This window comes from Hoplias malabaricus, chromosome 17, assembly GCF_029633855.1.
Source record: "Hoplias malabaricus isolate fHopMal1 chromosome 17, fHopMal1.hap1, whole genome shotgun sequence".
Taxonomy (NCBI): Eukaryota; Metazoa; Chordata; class Actinopteri; order Characiformes; family Erythrinidae; genus Hoplias; species Hoplias malabaricus.
The window spans coordinates 19,131,442-19,152,190 of NC_089816.1; the positions used below are offsets into that span (position 1 = coordinate 19,131,442).

The 20,749-nt window shown below is 44.5% G+C and overlaps 1 protein-coding gene across 2 annotated transcripts in view; it reads left to right on the forward strand.

The window, feature by feature from the left end:
- Nucleotides 1–20,749, forward strand: part of fstl5 (follistatin-like 5) — a 134,593-nt gene that overhangs the window by 92,554 nt on the left and 21,290 nt on the right. For both annotated transcript variants that reach the window (XM_066649968.1, XM_066649969.1), the window contains exons 8-10: nt 8,147–8,267; nt 13,601–13,762; nt 15,233–15,367. In XM_066649968.1, the coding sequence (XP_066506065.1) occupies nt 8,147–8,267; nt 13,601–13,762; nt 15,233–15,367 (418 nt within the window). The remainder of the gene's footprint in view (nt 1–8,146; nt 8,268–13,600; nt 13,763–15,232; nt 15,368–20,749) is intronic.

Genomic DNA, 20,749 nt, shown 5'->3' on the forward strand with positions numbered 1-20,749 from the left:
GTCCATAGTGGGCGCTAGAGCACCACCGTCCCTGTTGGGAATATAATAGCTTTACTTTATTAAGTAAGCATTTCTATAAAATAATTAACTAAATGCTTTATTAAAACTATGTTACATATGATGTGTAATTAATCAAATATATTGAAAAAAAGAAAATTAATTTTCATTTCTGTTTCTACTGGCAGTGTTTCCATTGGCCATTTTGCTGCAGATGGTTTCAGGTGCCCGCTCTAAACTGGGTCAGAACCAAAAACAGTTCCTAAGAGACAATACACACATAGCAACATAAGTTTAACCAATCAGCGTCTTCAAATCTGACGCCTCAGGGCACTTCGTCTCTCACTGCAAAGCAGAGTCTGTCAATGGTCGAGTAAAGTCCTGGTGGTTAATGGCGATCCCTCAGGACACTGGATTCCAGTAGACACACACACACACACACACACACACACACACACGCACATGCACATACTCACACACAGAGCCCTGTTGTCGTTGTATATAAATACAGAATGATCCAGCCTAGAGATTCCTAATATTGTCTCATTAGTGATTCTGAGCCAGTCTGTATTATATGATTCACATAACGTAATGCACCTTATTTCTGAGCACAGTACAGCTGTGATTCTTGATTCTTTTGGTGAGTATTATTCGGCTGATTGGTTTTTATATCCATTATAAATGATTACTTTTCACAGTGTGCTTGTGTTATGCAGTGTGTGTTGGATTGTATTGGGATGATTGTTGAAGCTAACACTCAGCAGGACCTTCTCTAAACCCATCAGCAACTTTTCAAAATGTGTTGTGGCCAAAGAGATTAGTGTCACAGGCTGCTGATAATGTTCTTAAAGGCTTTCCTAATTTTGTTTCCTTTCAATGACACATTTAAACATGTCTTTCTCTGCCTTGTCTATTTTCTAATTTAAGTTCTCTTAACCCAACTTCTCTTACCCTGCTGTCTGTGCTGATTTCCTCCCTGTAGATGCCATCACAGGTAGGTGTCCTCAGCTCTGCGCTGGACTGCATGCCCACAAGCCTCTCCATCCCTATCTCAAAGCCCCGAAGTTAATCCAGTCTAGCGTTACCTTAAACATTAAAATAGTAAACTTATACATCCACAACTCTCAGACTGTCAGTACACATGGTGTCTCCAGTTTTTAAAGGTTGATGTCAGTGACATTGCATTTTTCTTTGGCTGCAGAATCATTGCTGTATTGTTTCATGTGGGTCTGTTTTTGTTGTAGCACCAGGGACAACCCTCTGCCTTTGCAGGTCACTTTAGTTTTAGTCCTGGCAGCTTCACTCTTCACTTGCTGTGCTTTTCATTATCGTACACAATCATGGTCATCATCACCTTGAGAGGATGTTTAGAAATGTTTAGAGCATGGGGAGTAAATAAAGTCAAGGTAGTACTTTTTTAGGTCAGTCCAATGCCCATTTTTGAGGTCCACCTACTTTCTCAGTCCATATGTTGGTACATAGTTTAATCCTAAATCTACTACATAAATCTAGCTATTCAACTAGTCCTTGGTCAGTTTCCCACTCTCACAGCTCCCCCCTGAAATGTCATCAGTTCAGACAGATTAGTAGAGTTTGTTGTTTCGTCGGCCACCGATCCAAGGGGTGCTTGAACCTCTTGAAAAGACTTTTAAAAATTAAAAATTAAAAGTAATTTTACGAGCTGCCGTCATGAGTCGGATAAAAACAAACGTGATCTCTGCTGCAGCTGGAGATTTTACAGATGAAGAGTTGGTGCTGGACATCTGTGTTGCGTGGCTCTGCAAGGTTTACACGCCATGGTTTAGTCCCTACTCGGCTCACTCTGAACCACGAGAGAACAGCCACTAAACAAGAACCTGCCGCCAGAAACAGGACCTGATTTACCTGGCGGAGGAGTGGGAAAAAAGAGTTGAGGAGAGTAGAGCAGAGTAGACTAGGGACCCTGCAGTGGAAAAGCACCTTAAGAGAAAGCAGAAAATATCTGGTGGAGGAGTGGAGAAGACAAATCGAGTGGAGTAGTGTAGGGACCATGCAGTGGAAACGGCACCATTAGAGAACCAAAGGCCTGTAGAACACGAGCTCTTTCTAGATGACCATGAGATTTCCATGTTTGTATTTTTCATATGCACTTTTTTTTGTCTGCTGAGCATGTGATGATTTAATTTTTCCCATGCTGTTAGGTCAGACAAAGGAGAGCAGGGAGAGAGAGAAAGAGAGAGAGAGAGAGAGAGAGAGAGAGAGAGAGAGAGAGAGAGAGAGAGACCAGCCGGCGGCCTAATTTGGTCTTTAGAGAGATTGTCATCTATTAAAATTCAGCCAGCTTAACACTTCTGTTCCTCTAACCACCTCCACCACCCCCACCACCACTCCCTCCGCAGCACTGCAGCAGTGTGTAAGGAAGGAGGCGTAAAGGGTAAGTCAAGAGAGGAGAAAGAGAAAGTAGTTGAGAGAGAAGGAGAGGAGGGAGGGGGGCAGGACGTGGTGTTTTGTCACCTTTTTTCATTTAGGAAGGTGGAGAGAAAATACACAGGGCTGCTAGCAAAATGACACCATCAATTCCCATTGTGCTCTGAACACCAGCCGAGCTCCAGAGGAGAAAGCACACACTCCTGCACTGTCGTTCTATAGTTCTCAGGCAACACACATACACACACACACACACTCTTTCAGCCTTATCTGTAACACAGAGACAGGAGACCCACTCCACAATAACAACTCTTACACTGTGTCTACAACAATCTATTATTATAACAGGGATATATTTCTCCTGGTGTAAGACTCAGGCGTAAATACCAAAAAAAAAATACCAAAGGCTGGACACAACACAAGCATTTGTTTGACACACAGTTATCAAATATTACTTCTGAAGTCAGTATTAATGACAGCCTCTGCTCTTCTGCTCACAGCTGTACACTACAACAGGGGTTTTCAACATTTTTGTACATGTGCCCCTACCTCAATGTGTTTCTTTTAACCTTCCCCCTGACCGTAGTATGTTTTTCAGCAGGAACCGCGACGGTGTCCGTGGGCAAGATAAGGAAGCTCCAGAAAGAGCTCAGAGCCTAAAACAAAGGGTTATGTCACATTGGAGCTGGACAGGACATTTACAGAGTGTTAAATCGTCCTCGATGGGGTTCTGGGTAAAGACCAGAGAACCAGACGTGGCTGTGGAGCTTCTTCTGAAACGGGGAAATAAAAAACAGGAAATTGCTGTGTTTCTGGGGAGTCAATTTGTTTTGCCTACTTTCCTCGACTGTGCACAGGCTCAGCAGCAATAACACAGAATTAATCCACCACTCTGACCTGACTCTATCTGTTTATCTCTGGCTCTGGTGCTGAGCTCAGACACAGCGATGTTGATACCCAGCCCCCTGCATTTTTTGTTGTCAATCACATTCTATGAAGCCAGGAGTTTATCGTTCTCCGCTGCAGCCGCTCATCTCAACAGTTCTTCATACGCCGCCGTATAACGTTTACTTGAGTGATTTTTTTGGGGTGAGGACCACAGGTTGGAAACTTCTGCACTAGACTAGGATCATTGCTGTGTGGATCTGCTGGCGGTCAGTGAGGTCAGGACTGATGTTGGATGATTAGCTCTGCATTACACCCACCACTTGTTCCAAAGGAAGTTCCACTGCTCCGGCAGTGGAGAGGGCTGGGGGCTGGTACAGACCAACGATTTGTAAAGCAGTGCTTTCCAGTTCAGTTTTGTGAAGAGTTAATAAGTTAAGAATGTCAGATACCGCTCAGAGATACGGGTTTCCCACAGCATCTCGCCTCTGGGATCAATCACACACACAAATAATTATCCAACGCTAAATTAACGGAAGCGCAGGCTGAACTCAATTCTGGAGTCGTAATTAACCACGCCGAGGAGGAGAATAACGGGAAGATGGGGAAAATGAAACAAAGGATTTTCAATCTCTCCGCTCTGTCCCCGTTGTCTCGGGGTGATGCGGACTAATCAAATTCAGATCTAATCAGAGGGAGGAGAGAACACAGCAAATGGAGAGACAGCAGGAGCCGGTCCTCAGAGGAGCTGAGCTGAGCTCTTCTTGCGTGACTCTGTGCTCTGAGATGATGCTGATATGTATCATGGCACGGCTGAACTTTCCTTGTGTGGATGATTTAGCTTCAGGGCTGGCTCTGGCTTCTGGACTGATGAAGCGAGGGGTGCGGACTGACGGAGGGCGGACGCAAACGCTAATAACACAGACTTTATTTAACAGGACAAAGAACAACACAAACATTAACAAACTAGGGGGCAAACACTAAGGGAGGGAATAACAAGACTATGAACGAGAATCGGTAACAAACTGTACAAAGAGCAATACCATATAAAGAACCAGGCGAACATAACAAAGAACAAGGCGAAGAAGCAAACCATATGAAGAACAATGAACGACCATAACAAAGAACAATGAATGACACCAGGAAGTGAGGGAAGGGGACTTAAATACAACAACAAATGAGAAACACCTGAAACAAATAACGAGTGACGAACAAGAAGGCGGAACAAAGGCGGGGCGTGAACGACAACAAAACAAAGCCATGTGCTGAGACAGAGAAAACAAACCAGATGAGACAAGGGTGTGACAGAGGCCCCCTCCTGAACGCGCAACTCCCGGGGCGCGTAACCTAGACCCCCCAGAAGCTGGCGCAGGAGGGAGCACGGAAAACAAGACAGACTAAGACAAGGAACCGTGGGGCTGGAGACAAGAGACTAGAATTTGGACAGAACAGAAGACTGACAAAGGGGAGAAACCGGTGAAGAATCTAGAAACAGAGACACGAAAGAACTATAGACGGGTGGCAAAGCACTGAAACAAAGAGTATGGACTGGAGACAGAACTTGAGCGGGGACAGAAGACTGAACTAACAGGGGATGGGACCTGGGGCTGGAAAGTACTAGACTAAACGGGAGTGTTTATATGAGACTGGACGGGAGACAGGACAGACGACGGGACTGAGTGCTGGGAATGGACAGGAGACGGGACTTGAGACAGGACAGAAGGTTGAAACGGGGACTGCTGCAGAACAGGAGCGGAGACAGGGGACTGAAACATAGACTGGACAGGTGCTGAGACTGAGGATGGATACTGGGAGTGAACAGGGGACTGGACATGAGACCGGACAGAGGGTTTAAGTGGTGACTGGACAGGGCTAACAGGGGACTGGACTGGACTTGGCAGGGGAACAGGGACCATGACGTTTACCGGGACGGACACGAACACCGTGACAGGGACAGGAATTGAAACAAAAGCAGACACTGGTACAGGGACAAGGAGAGAGACAGGAACTAGGACAGGGACAGACAGGGGAACCAAAACAACATGGGGGTGCCCAGGACTGGCAAATGTCTGAGGGGAAGTCCGAGTAACCAGCCTGGGCACAGTTCTGGGGATCGGCCCCGAAGTCCTTGGGGCCGTCCCATGGACACAACCAAGAGCGGCTGGGGCCACCATCACGGGAGCAGAAACGGCCGTAGCCACAGTCATGGGGGTAGAAACGGCCGTAGAAACTGCCTTCTCTGGGGCATGAGCGGCCGACGAAGCCGCCCTCACAGAGAATGGAGCGGCCGGAGGCGCCGCTTTCACGGGGAATAGAGCAGCCGGAGGCGCCGCTTTCACGGGGAATGGAGCGGCCGGAGGCGCCGGTTTCACGGGGAATGGAGTGGCCGGAGGCGCCGCTTCCATGGGGAATGGGGAATGGAGCGGCTGGCTGCGCCGCTTTCATGAGGACAGGAGCGGCTGATGCCGCCTTCAAGGAGACCTCCAGACGCGCCATGAGGCTTGTAAGCTTCTCTTGGAGGTCAGGAGGAAGTGCAGAGAGGTGCTTGGGAGCTGGTGCCCTTGCGACGACGTCCATGGAAACAGGAGGACCTGCAGCGATGTCGTCCATGGAGCCAGGGGACCCTGCAGCGACACCGTCCACGGAGGCAGGAGGCCCTGCAGCGACGCCATCCACGGAGGCAGGAGGCCCTGCAGCGACGCCATCCACGGAGGCAGGGGCTTGTGCTGGAGCTGTAGAGGGTTTAGGGGGTTTGACGGGCGCACTCATGAGATCCCCTAGAGGTGCGCTCCTGTTAGCCTCACCTTTGTTGTCCTGAGGTTGGAGGCTAACAGCCCCTACCCTTAACCCCCCCCCAAAAAAATTTCCCCGGACCTGAGGGGGTAATCCACCAGCGAGGGGGAGTCTCCAGCATGATTCCTTCGCCGACTCCTTCGACTTGCACTGGCGCAGATACTCGATTCACGAGTCGACTCCTCTGGTAGAGGATAAGGAACTGCACCAGGCATGAGCTGGAGCCAGCTACTCCACTCCACCGCCCTTTCAAACAAAGTCTTTGTACTAGCTGCGTCCATTTGTGGGTCGTTCATTCTGTTAGGAGCGAGGGGTGCGGACTGACGGAGGGCGGATGCAAACGCTAATAACACAGACTTTATTTAACAGGACAAAGAACAACACAAACATTAACAAACTAGGGGGCAAACACTAAGCGAGGGAAGAACAAGATTACAAACAAGAATCGGGAACAAACAGTACAAAGAGCAATAACATATAAAGAACCAGGCGAACATAACAAAGAACAAGGCGAACAAGCAAACCATACGAAGAACAATGAACGACCATAACAAAGAACAATGAACGACACCAGGAAGTGAGGGAAGGGGACTTAAATACAACAACAAACGAGAAACACCTGAAACGAATAACGAGTGACGAACAAGAAGGCGGAACAAAGGCGGGGCGTGATCGACAACAAAACAAAGCCATGTGCTGAGACAGAGAAAACAAACCAGACGAGACAAGGGCGTGACAGTTTCTTTTCAGTGGCTGCTTCTTTTCTGTTTCCGTCGCTCGCTGATTCTTTCTGGGATGCATATTTTATGCAGTGGCGCTTTGTTTTATTTTACAATCATTAATCACATACTCACCTGTGCTGTTCTGGGCCATGCTTTGAACTTACTGCTGGGTTTGGCGTGTGTTCCAGATACACACTCAGAGATTAGTAACTAACTTAAACGGTGCATAAAAAACACTTCTATAGAGTAATTATCTGTGGTGTTACACAGTGTTAAATTTCTCTACCTTTAATTAGGAACAGAACTGTACCTTACTCTATATTAACTGTAGATGTTAAAGTTGTGTTGATGTCATTCACCCCGTTTCATCTTCAGGACTTTTATTGTGTTCTTTTCTTCTCCACAGTTGTATAATGAAAGATTACAGAGATCCCACTCTCCTTCTGGAGAAGAGAATGTAATGAACCTTTAGGGAACACAACTGGACTCTAACACCAATGCTGTACCTTTAAAGATACACTACATTGTTTGTAGCTTTAGTGACAGTAATGTTCCTGTACTGTACCTTTATTTCTGAGAGTGTATGTACCACAGCCCCCATGATCCTCAGCACTAGGTCAAACCCAGCACTGCACTCCTCTGTAGTGACAGAAGTGGGATGGAGCTCAGGGGGGACCCGCTCTCCAGAGCTCTGCTTTGGCCCATGGAGGATCTGTTGACGTGTTTGGTTCTGTTCTGCTCTGAAAGCCCATGCTGTGCTGTGCTCTTTGTTGCTTTCTGCTCCATCCTTCAACGATCACAGCTTCCTTCCTTCATCAGATCAGAGAAACACATGGCAATAAACTCTTTACCAAAGATCATTTACACTCCCCAGACCATGTCCTCCCTCATAAACATGAACCTATTACTCTCTCTGTCTGTCTGTCTCTCTCTCTCTCTCTCTCTCTCTCACCCACCCTCTCTCTTCATCCCTCTGTCTCTCTCTCACTCTCTCTCTATCTTCATTCCTCTCTCTCCCTCTGTCTCTCTCTCACTCTCTCTTATTCTTCATTCCTCTCTCTCCCTGTCTCTCTCACTCTCTCTGTCTTCATTCCTCTCTCTCTCTCTCTCTCTCTCTCTCTCTCTCTCTCTCTCTCTCGCTCACTCTCCCACTCTCTCTTGATCTGCATATTCCTGCAGACGAAGCTGTGTCCATGTCCTTTATCTGATGTTATTTGTTTGGAAAGTGATTGAAGATTGTGATTGATTATTGGCAGCTGATTGACTGGTTTCTCTTGCGACTCCTGATCATTCCATGGATTTTTCCAGTAGAATATTGTAAAGTTAATCTCCTTTCTTCGCAGGATTTTGGAGATGATGGAAGTCTGTACATCACAAAGGTGACCACGACACACACGGGCAACTACAGCTGCCATGCGGAGGGATACGAGCAGCTCTTCCAGACACACACCCTTCAGGTCAATGGTAAGTAAAGAGTGTGAGAGGGAGCTAACAAAGTATGCAGAGCAACAGTCTGTAAGTGTAGAAAAACAGTGACTGGTGTGGTCAGTGGAGGGTGTAGAACTGAAGTCATTTTAAAGGTTTGGCTGATCAGAGTATGCCTTAATTACACCTTAGAAGTGCAATTATACAGCCTCATAAATGCATGCTTCTCCCACTCTGGTGGTCTAAATTCAGCACGCTCAGAGGGGTCTTATTTTCATTAATGTCCTCAACGTTCACGCCAATCAAAAGTGGGCTTAATGATAAGATCAGATGTTAATTGGCTGAGAAACGGCTCCGCCAGCCTGGGGAGCTGTCGTCAGGCCGTTGATTTGTCGATGCAGGGAAGGAAAAGTTAATTAGCATGACACATGCTGGCCCTTTAGTGCAGGCAGCCGGGGTCTCCCGCCAGCATCATGTTAAATTATGCACCATAACACGCAGGAGCCGTGGCACATTCGGTGACGTGCTCATTCTCAGCTTCGGCTTCTCCACTGAAGCGCCGGAGAAACATATGCCAGAGTGGCTTAGGCAAGCCTTAAAGCACTCACTTAAAACCTCCTGTCGAGAAATAGCTCTGGATGTACGATTTGAATAATGCATGGCAGCTGCTTTACGTCCTGGCGCCTCAACACCACCGACACCTTTCACATTTTCATTAACTATATATAAGCTTCATAAACACATGCAACTGAACGTTACTGTTGTTATTGTGTTCTTGGTGCGGAAAAGCCAAGGGAGGGAGGGAGGCAGTTTATCATGATGCTGTGTCTTTTAAATATGTCATTGTGTTTATTCTAATACACAAGTGTTTAATAATAATTAAATATTTTGTAAAGATCCTTATAATAATAGCTGTTACTGTTATAAGCAGCTGAGTAAATAACCAGTGTACTAAATACATTTTTATTAGACGGGCTATTGGCCCTGAACTAAATGCTGAAAGGCTAGGCCTGCTGTGACTGTCAGAGCTCTATCATTCATGGATCCTAGAGCTGAGAATATCAAGTAAAATAAGTCAGTTTTATTTATTTTGTTTACTTTGCCACAGTAATATCCATGTAATAAATCAACATCAAAGATGCTTATATTTCCAACTAACAGACACCCTAATCTTACAATTTCTGAAAAGATATTTGATGTAAGAAGGCTGTACATTCAGAATTTTGTAAACAATAGGCACATGGGGGTGAATGAGTGATCTGGGAAATGAATGTGGCTCTATGGCCTCCTTGTCATTGAGTGTGAAAAGAAAACGAAAGCCTCTTTCTGTGTCTGGATGCCAATAACAATAGGCACATGCCAAAGTATTTCCAGAAAATATCAAATATCAGTTAACATTTAAACCTCAAGTGATTGCACATTTGAGTAACATGGAATTTGGCTCTCCATCAAAATTACTGTTTAAATGCAACTGAAAGAGGCACTGACTAAAAAAGAGTGTTTCACCACTCTGTTTGCAGTGGAAAAAGCTCAGGTGTTTTAATGTAACCCTGGCTCAGAATGGGAAATGTTTTTTTTTTATTATTTTTATTATTTCAATGGAATTCACAATGACGAGAACTATCACACTTTCACCACAGCTTTCTCTGATGTAATCATTTCACAACTGAAAATTTTGAGTTAATGTGTGAAATGCAAATTCACATCCTCGACCAAGGACAGCACGTGGGGACTTTTTACAGCAGCACTGTGGATCCAAACCACCATGTGTAGGCAGGACATTTTATACAACACACTCTGAGCTGATTATGAAACGGTGCACAAACCTGAGGCGTCCTGGAGTGCTGTCAGTCAGGAGGTGGGAGTAGAGGTTATGTGTGTGTGTGTGTGTGTGTGTGTGTGTGTGTGTGTGCATTGTGTACAGTGTTGGTTTAACTGTTTACACGTCAAAATTTATTCGGTTTGTTAACAACTCTGAGCTCTGAGGCGAGGCGGTGGAATTCCTCAAGCTGAAAATATGATGAACCCACAGCCATTTCTCCCCCTCCTCCTCCTCCTCCACAGCAGATGCAAAGCGACTCCGAAGCTTCTTCACTCTCACCGTGGTACCCACAAAACGGATGAGTGTCCTGCTCTGAACAAACTGCAAAAGTCTGGTGTGACCACAGCTAAAGATTACTTTTATAAACAGAACAGAATGCATAAGACATAAATACACAGTCTACTACCAAGATATACAAGATAACTGAGGACAATAAACATACAACTGTCATCCAGTGATAATCAATGACTAACTGGAGAAATAAACATGACAAAATAAACTCCTCAGTCAACAATCACGAAACAGACCCTTAAGCTATTAGCCACAGCCCTTTCTGTGGGAGTGGCTCATTGTCTTAGGGGTTTAGTGCCTTTTCTCCATAAGAAAATGTTCAACAGTAAGACCCTAGGGGCCTGTTTACACCAGCATTAAAACACCATCAGATTTCATCTGAAAATCCAGGTGTAAACACCACAAGACGCTCTGAATGTGATGCGAGTGATCCGATCTGAATCCGATCACTCACACCACATTCAGAGGAGCTCAGAGACGGGTCTCATCCAGGTTTAACACAGAGTGTGTTTTCTGGGTCCAGATGGAAACACAGGTGTTTTTCTGGGGATCAGCGGCCGGATTTTTTCAGAGATTCACTGGAACATTGAAGGAGTGACAGGAATCCTGTGTCTGTGTAACCGGACCTGACTCTGTCCCCAGTTTTAACGTTACTGTCGTGTCCAAACTCTCCTCTGGACAGCGGAGTCTCTGGCAGCTGCAGAATGTAGCCTTTTCCTCAGCTGCTGCAGACAATCCCCGGCCTGTTTCATAGGTTTATTCCCGAGGTTCGAGAGAGTATAACACACTGGGAGCAGGAGAGAGACATGTTTACAGTCGGTTAGAGGTGTGAACAGAATCCGGTCAGAGTAAATATATATATGATCCAGATACTAAACACAGGTTACTGCCAGGTGTGAACAGAGTCCGGTCAGAGTAAATCCAGATATGATCCAGATACTAAACACAGGTTAATGCCAGGTGTGAACAGAATCCGGTCAGAGTAAATCCAGATATGATCCAGATACTAAACACAGGTTAATGCCAGGTGTGAACAGAATCCGGTCAGAGTAAATCCAGATACGAACCAGATACTAAACACAGGTTACTGCCTGGTGTGAACAGAGTCTGGTCAGAGTAAATCCAGATATGATCCAGATACTAAACACAGGTTAATGCCAGGTGTGAACAGAGTCCGGTCAGAGTAAATCCAGATACGATCCAGATACTAAACACAGGTTAATGCCAGGTGTGTACAGAATCCCATCAGGGTAAATGTGTTGGAAGACAGTTTTGGGAGTATTTCTTCCCAATTTTACAGAATTTATAATAATTTTCAGTGCTGTTCTCCACTCTCAGTGGGATGCATAGTATTTGACCCTGAAAACAGCTTGTAAGACTAGTACGTTGTGTTTGTGTACACACAGTGTGTCAGGGTTAGGGTTATGTTTGTGGTTTGGGTTGGAGGCTTAGCACTGGGCTGTGTCGCTGTCTCCTGAAAGGAACGGAAGCTGTAATAAAGACAGAGAGGACAGGGGACGTGCTGCAGATGATTCTGTTAGATTTAGTGGTTGAGGTTTGGTGTCATCTTCTGATAAACATGTTCACAGACAGAGAGAAACGATCTCCCAGAGTCTAATGGCTGTTTGACTGAGAATTCAATACAGGAAGGGTGGTCTTCTCCATGTGTAGTGTACTGTATCTACCTATCCATCACTGTCTTTCTCTCTGTCTCTCTCTCTCTCTCTCTCTCTCTCTCTCTCTCTCTCTCTCTCTCTCTCTCTCTCACACACACACACACACACACCTATGGGAGACAGGAAACAAGAACAGATGGCAGAGGGTGTATTCACCCCCTGCTATCCCTCTCTAACACACACACACACACACACACACACGCACACTCACACACACATATATCAGCACAGAAAGAGAGGCGCACACTCCCCTCCAAACGTCCTCAGTCGGACACATCACTCTGCCGCACTCTCCTCCTGGCCTCAATTAGAGCTGACAATAATACATCTGTCAACACAGGGTGAGTATTAAACGTCATGTTCGGTATCGTACGTCGCTCCTGTTCACACACTCATCCAGAATGGACCCCAGCGTCTGTGCAGTGACCTGCCAAGCTGCCAGATCTGGCACAGATAACACTGACCTTCACTTTGTGCTGCATTCATCACTTTAGGAGGTCTTTAAGTTTACTTCTGAACTGTTTTTATATTCAGACATTTGAAGGTCTCAGGTCTTCGTTTCTTTCATCGCATAGGTCAAAGAGTCATTACGTTGTTAATGGAGTGGATCCTCATACCACCTCTGGGATATTGAAGGATGCAGGATTTCTCAGTTAATCCAGATTTCTCAACTTTAATTAAGCCTTTTCCAATCGGAACAGAGCTGCCGGAGGCTCCTACTGGACAGTCCTTAAATTAGAGTTTGCAGGTACGGACCACATTGTAATGGCTGATACGGCAGCGTGAATTCAGATATATTATATCGGAGGGAGCGTGTTTGACTGACACGGAAATGCCGTGATTTCACAGGGTGAACATAGGGCTGATGGGAGGGGTTTGGGAGTGGTCCTATTCCCAAAATTAGGTTATTATATCAGTTTAAGGTAGATGACTGAGAGTGTGAACCTCAGAGATCCTAATAAACAGCTCTGAGAGGAGGAGGAAATCCAGCTCTACTCTTGCATCATCTTGCATTTTGAGCCTGTTTTAAAATGTTCCATTAAACGTTTGCCAAGTTCCTGAGGTGCTTCCACAGCATGCCCCAAACTTCCAGACGACTTCTCTGTTTTGGAAAGAGGGACAGGTTGGTACAAAGGACCCTGTTTAAAGAAGGAAAGATGATTAATTGTCCTGCTTTCTGTGGCCTCTCTCCTCTGTGCCCCTCTCTTCCTGAGAGAAAGCTGCTGAAATCAATGGTTTTTGTTGTAAAAAAAAAATAAATAAAAAAAAATCAATGGCTCCTCAACAACAGGCTTCTCTGCTGTTTATCTGGCTCATTTGTTTGGCCGCTGCTGCGCTGGTAAACACACGGAGCCGATTTGGAGCCACACGCAGGAGGCTGGAGAGCCGTGGCTGTGTCATTGATACCAGGCTCAAGTGTGTGATTTGAATTCCAAATGGACTTGGCATCCAGACACAGAAAGAGGCTTTCGTTTTCTTTTCACACTCAACGACAAGGAGGCCATAGAGCCACATTCATTTCCCAGATCACTAATTCACCCCTATGCTATTCTCTCTCTCTCTCTCTCTCTCTCACTATCTAGTTCCTCCGGTTATCCGGGTGTACCCTGAGAGCCAGGCGCGAGAGCCCGGTGTCACTGCCAGTTTGAGGTGTCACGCCGAGGGCATTCCTGACCCACAGCTTTCCTGGCTGAAGAACGGCATGGACATCACCTCCAAACTCTCCAAACAACTCACACTGCAAGGTGAACAAGCACTGGTCACTTCTCACCATCTGCTCACATCTGCTCAGACCCATCCACCAAGGAGTCTAAAGATAATGAGCACTCACTCACTTTGTGGCATGTGCAAGACATTTTATATAGTTTGTCTCATAGGTGTAGAGTGTCATGAGGACATTGTTATCAGTGCTGACATATTCTGAAATAAAATCTCTGATACTGGTTTTAAAAATCATTTTAGCCAGTTTTAACCCCTTTAACTCATTTTCAAATTCCACAGAACTGAATCTGACTCCTTCTTCCAATCTAATATAATCAGAAATATCAGTGTTGGGGGTTCAATCCTTTCAAAATAAAGAGCAAATTAAAAGTAAATGGGAAAAGAGGAAACTGAAAAATATTTGGGTTTCTGACATCATTTTCAATACTATTTGAGTTTGCTTTGACTGTTTTCCTCTTGCTCCCACTGTTAACAGAGCTGAGGTCAACAGGTCAACAGGGCGGCTCTGAAACCATACTGAAGTGATATTAGACATGGCGAGAAGAGGACAGCAGTGTTTGCCACTATGTCGCATTATTATGGGGAAGAAAGAGTTGTTTTCTTTAGTGTCAGTGCATTCTGAACTCAAACTCACAGAACTTGGTATAGTTCATAAATCTACATCATGAATAAAGATCTGTGCCAGGTCTATATCCTGGATAAACCAAGTTTAAAGGTTTAGTCCAGACTCTGTCCACTATTCTACATCTCTGGCGCTGTCCATGCTAAATCAGTAAAGATTCGACTCCAGGAACCTGTCACCACTGAAAATATTACTGTAACCTTGAGCTGCCGAGATAACGGCCTGGGCAAAAACTTTCAGAAAAATAACAGACAGCGCATTTTTCTGTTTTAATGTCAGAAATTGGATAAAGAATTTTTTCCCCATTTTCCATTTTCTCAATTTGAAAACAAAACTAAATGGCTAGAACATCACAGAGCTACATCAAATCAGTACAGAAAGCAGTCCTTTGTTATACACAGACTTTAGAGGCAGAATGATTCTGCTGTGAACTTGCTTTTTGACTCTTAGTCTGTTGCACCCTGCAGAAGCTAACGGCTAACGTCAGTCCAAATCATGTCAGTTCTCCTGAGCCTCACGGCTGTGAGTGAGTGGCATGTTTGTCCACACCTGGGGCCTTTTCTCACATCCAGAAATCCTCCCAGTGGAGCTATCATCAACAAAACCTCCTCCTCCACAAATCCAGCCACTCAGAACAAACCCAAACCCGATGTGACAACTTGAGAATAGCAGGATTTTTTGGGGGGCTTCTATCAAAAAACACACTTGCGGTTCCATTAGAGGGGCTAACTGAAGTGGAATTGCTTCAGCGCTGGAGTGTAGAGAGGGGTCTGGGGGAGTTGTGGGAGCAAAATACCTTTTCTCGATTCAGTCACATCTTCTTCTTTGTTTTTTTTTTTTCCCTGTCTTTCCTTCTCTAAAAATAAATCAGCAAATGGAAGTGAGGTGCACATCAGTAACGTTCACTTCGAGGACACTGGCGCGTACACCTGCATCGCACGAAACGAGGCCGGAGTGGATGAGGACATCTCCTCTCTCTTCGTGGAAGACTCTGCTCGAAAGACACGTATGTTTAAGTCATGATCTCGCTATAATGGAGCCTCCCTTTTTACCACAGAGCTGCAATATTCATCTGAGTGTGCATCAATACTTCATCAGCTTCAGATGTAGACACTGTCAGCAGTTTGAGAACAGTCAGTAGATATCAGTGTCTCAGAAATAAGACGATTGATTGGACATTAAAGTCCAGTCTTTCAAACCCAGTGCTGTGTCTTTCACTCATAACATTAGGTGCAAAAATACATTTTAAAATGTTTTTTATGTCACATATAATTGTAATTAAGAATTCTTCTGCTATTTTGTCATTTTTGTCATGCAGTATTAAAAATGACTTGTATGATTGTAGCTCACACTCCTAAAAACAAAGGTGCTACAAAAGTTTCTTTGAGTAATTCCATAGAAGAAGCATTTTTATTTCACAAAAGCTTTTATTGGAAAATAGATGAGTGTGAAAAGCCTTTTAAAGATTTAAAGAAGTGTTGAACAAGTTCTTTACCAATTTAAAGGTTCTTCACACTTGCAGCTTCTTTATGGAACCAAAAATGGCTGTTGTTTGGCACCTTTGACTTGAAGAACCCCGTGCAGCGGTGGTGTGAGGCTGAATGACACCAGCAGTGTTGCATCTCTGCCAGAAGTGTCCCACAGTTGCATGCTACCAGGGATCTGTTAGAATAAGCCATTACCAATGTTTATCTAGGGTTTGTCTATTGTTTTGATGGGTTTTAGGAGATGCAGCCCTTCATAAATTGTTACCTGATATTTTGAGAGTCCCATAGCCTCGCTAACTAAAGACATTATAACAATTTGAAAGTTATAGCTCAATTTTTCCAAGTAGAGTGGAATGTAGAAATGTTTACATATTTAAGGCTCATTTGTTTTCTCTTTACGTAGGTAAAAAGAAAACATGTCTTCTACTTTTGTACATATTTCTGTCCTTTACCTCGGTGCGGAGGTTAAGCCCTACATCCACTAGAGGGCAGGTTGGAGGCAGAGGCGTAAACTGCAGGGGTCTGCGAGGACGTTAAATACGTCACCACAACTGCACTGCCCCCGATGTTTTCTAGTCGTACTGCTCTGCTCTGTACATATCCATAATTAGAGAATGTGCACAAACACAGACGAAATGAACACAGAGTACGGATGGAAGGCTTGCCCGTGTTACGTTTTTAACATATGTAATATGCGTGTCTGTACCTGTATTTAATGCTGAACCTGAATGAGCCTTTAGAAAACCTTATTGTTTGAAATCCAGTCACTTTGCTATGCTTCCAACTGAGGAGACAGGCCCCATGTTTGTAGAACAAGATTTTGATGTGTTCCCGGAGGTGACCCTCACTTCAAACTCTCCAATACTTCAAATATCTGACACTTTCAAGCCACAAGCTTTTCACCTCGTATAGGCCGGAATAGCTTTGGTGTAGGTTGCTTTCAGGAGCGGTTTCCAAATAAATTACACTACCTTTCATTCGTTGCTGGCCTACCTTTTGTTTCATTGCTTGATCAGGTAGAAGGCAATGTTTCTGAGAGAGCAGAGTTGTAGTTCCAGAGGTTGAGCTCATTATTGAGGTGTATTAGTTTGGAAAACAGGCTCAGTTTCCATGTGACACAGATATTTTCAGCTCTTATGGAGAATTTACAGAGATGGAATAGAAAAATACATTTAACCTCTTCTTACAGAAGGCAGAAGTGATCAGAGCCATTCATTTTATATATCTTCCTCTTCATATTCCATACCAGTTGACCTATATGAACCTATATGCTTATAAACCCACATTTTATATGTGCACAGTTTCCCCTGGATAACAGCAGTGGATGACAGGCCTGGAGCTGCTCGGATGTTGATAGTCTGGGGCCTAATACAGGTGCCATTAACCTTTGAATGCTTATACATAGAGGTTTTAATCTTATCTGACATGGGACGTGTAATTTAGAGAAGGGGTCAGAGGGTAGGATGGCCCCGGGAGGCGTATGTAGTGATGAAGGTGCGCTTCTGTGGTGCACTCACCACTCTGAAGGGCATGCTATCACGCTCTGATTGTCATGTAAGGGAGTTGAGGGATGAGGTCCACAGACAGGGTGCAGAAGGTGGGGTTCTGCAGTTCAAGGGGATGTGAGGGCTGAGAAAGTGGCCTGACAATGACCTGTGCAAACAGAAGGAAGGGTTCGAACATGGGTCAGGCAGCTTGAGAAGTGGCCTGTGTTTCTGCTGCATGCATAATATATGAGCTCAATTTTATTCGCTTTACAGTGGCTCTCTGCCCACTCATCTGGAGTCTGCTAATCCTCACACTTTGATCTCTGCTTTGGTGGGAGAACTCCCCCTCCAGCTGCTGCACACCACACTCGCTTCCTCCTCCTGGTTCTGCTATTGTTATCATCACTGCAGAACTCACTGGCCCCGGCTTCAACATTTTATAACCGTTTAAAAATCTAGCTGTGATGATTGCACTGCACACCACCATCTGTCCTGAGTGCCTAATTGTTTGGATGATGAAAATGTTGGAAAGGTGGCACCTGTGGCTGCAGCCTCTTCCCAGAGCCCCCTGGTGGTCATGAAACTGTTGTGATGTGAGTCGATCTCAAATGTTAACTGTTTCTCCTGGTGATAGAGGAGTCCCGGCGTGTGCAGGTTCATGCTGCGCAGAGTGAAACAAATAAAAGCATCAAAGCTCAAGACTTTCTGTCCTGTTGGAGGTGCTGTTTCTGAGTGAGCGTGAGAGATCCATATAGTCATAGGGTCATAATATTTCTGTTCCTCTGTTCTGTTTTTCAGAATAACTGTTTGGAACCACAACTAAATAAATGTCTATGAACGTCCAGCCTTTTTTAAACTGATGTCACATCAAACCCATACACAACATCAGAGACATGTCACACTTGAAACAAAGGACAGGAAGAAACATCGTGTCAAAAAGGCAGACCATTCAGACTCCAGTGAGGGTTTAAGATTAATCTTATCACATATGTCTTGTAATATTGTTTTTATTTAGTGTGGGGGCAGCGCCTCTGTTCAGACTTGTCAAAAGGAAGGTGTTTAATGCTTCATAAACCATGAGGTTATGGCAAATCAATGGTCAGAAACATAAATAAGACAAAAGCCATTTTTATTGTGATAATCCTATGCTCCAGTTAAAGTAAAGAAGTGATTTACAGGCTGTAAACAAACTCTACCCAACTCTGAGAGAGAAGAAAGTTAGTGTCTGAGTTTCTGAGCCGTGCGAGTGTGTTTTCTTAGCTCTAGACCTGTGTGTAGTGTTACCACATCACCTGCTGTGAAGTAGCAGCTTACTGGAGAACGATATTGATTAAGAAGGTCCACAGTCTGTCCGTTAAGAGCAGTCCTTCAATACCGAGATTCTTTTTATCCTGAAAACACACTTATGCAATGTGTATAAACTTCAGAAAACTAGCAGCACTCCTACCATCAGACTGCCAGACTGTGCAATCAGATGATGGTGAATTGGACACAATTTCAAAGGGCTACTACCCACAAAAAAAGAAAAGAATCACTACACTTCCTCTAGGTCTGGGGATGTATGGCCATTAGTGTTGAATTTGACATTTCCAGGTAAATCTGTCACTGTGGATGAGAGGATGAGAGATCTTCTATCATCAGTTTCCATTCACATCTGTTCTGTTCTTTACCTGTGGAGTGAAGCATATAATCCTGGGGCAGTTGCCAGCTCCACCTGGAACTATCAAATACATTTTCATCACTCATTCTCTCTCTCTGTTTCAGTCAGACAGGTGTGTCTCGAGGTTCCTGGCTGCTGAATGTGTCTGTGTGCTTTAACTTTAACTGGTATTCAAACATCTCTAGCATCCCACCAAGACGAGGAAAATCTGCACTCACCATCTTTTCTCCAGAAATGAAGTGCATTCACCTGAAGTTTGTTCCTCATTCGCCAGAGTGACAGGCTCAACTTGTCAGAGAGGGCTACAGAATAGATGTTGGAACACCTCCATGAAAGTTTAATGACTTTCTGTGATATGGCCATTGATCTAATCAAGGTCAAGGAGATACACCACTCAAGCCATGTTTGACACTACGCAGATTTGCCTCATGCTGAATCCTTTCTATGGAGAACATCCAAGCTCCATGTGAACCCTCAAGTAACAGAAATCAGTATCAAAGAATATTCACCACAATCCTTCAGGTATTTAGCAGAGTGCACATCTTATTTTCCTGAGACTTTTCTTGGAAAATGCCATAACTCCTCACAATATTTTCAAAAGCAAGGAAAAGCCCACAATGTGTAATTCATCAGTTGTATTCCTGATATCGCAACCACTTAAATATTCAATATTTGCCATCATCACAGCAGCTCTTCTGAGAAAACAACCCATAACAGAATGTTAAAAGCAGATCCCCTATGCTCTGATCTGGAGTCCCAACAGTTTTGTCCATGGAACTGTTACCAGAAACGAAGTCCAAAGATTGAAATGGTGCCTGTGCCTCAGGTATAATCACACTCATCTGCTCCCAGAACAGAGAAAATGTCACTGCCGTGACTCAGGAGGAAAACAGCAGTAATAACACGCTAAGGCTGGGGGAGGAGGAATCAGAAGATACGGCAAGGAACGAGGTCTGAATTAAGGAAGGCTCTGAAATCAAAATGTGTTTTTATATAATTTCTGGCCACAAAATCATCAGACATTTCTTCAGAAATTTGTCAAGTTCTTCCCTGCTTTGCTGGAGTAACAGATTTTATTCTCATCAAAAGAGATGTCCTTTCCACATTCACCAGCAGCATATATTTTACATTGCATAATGTTACAAGCAAGATATTGAGGATGTCTTTTTCTGAAATGACATTCAAGGTTCGCTACTGGGTCCTGTGTTGTTTATGTTTTGGTTTGGTGTTCGTTCGGTGAAGGCTACAACATACTTGAATTGTTCCTATAAACACACACAATAGCATCCTTGGGAACTTAAAAAGTGTCTGAATGACTGTATACGCTTGGGGGATTAACACCCAAAGTGTCATACCATTCTGTCCATGTGTTGTGAATGTATTGTTTACTGGACACAGAGAATGCATCTGAATTATTCTGTGGCTTCCCAGCACTGTTGTCTCTTCTCAGGGAAAGTTCCTAAGTTAGCCGGTCATTTGTCAAGCTATCACGGCGCAGATCTGCTGTGTTGTTGTTTATCTGGACCTCGCTGTCTATCTCTGCTCTGGTTGTGCGTTTGCTGTCAGGATTATCTCCTGGTTCTCTGTAATTTACGGTTCCACGCTGACACACAGTGAGCCAGTGAAGCAGCTCCAGCAGCTCTCTGCCGTGACCGCTCTGGATATGCCCACCTTCACTGTCCACTGCCTGCAGCAGGGTCCTCCAAACACTTGCCTAAAAATAAAGCTGCCAGAAGCGGTCTTCTTTAGAGCAG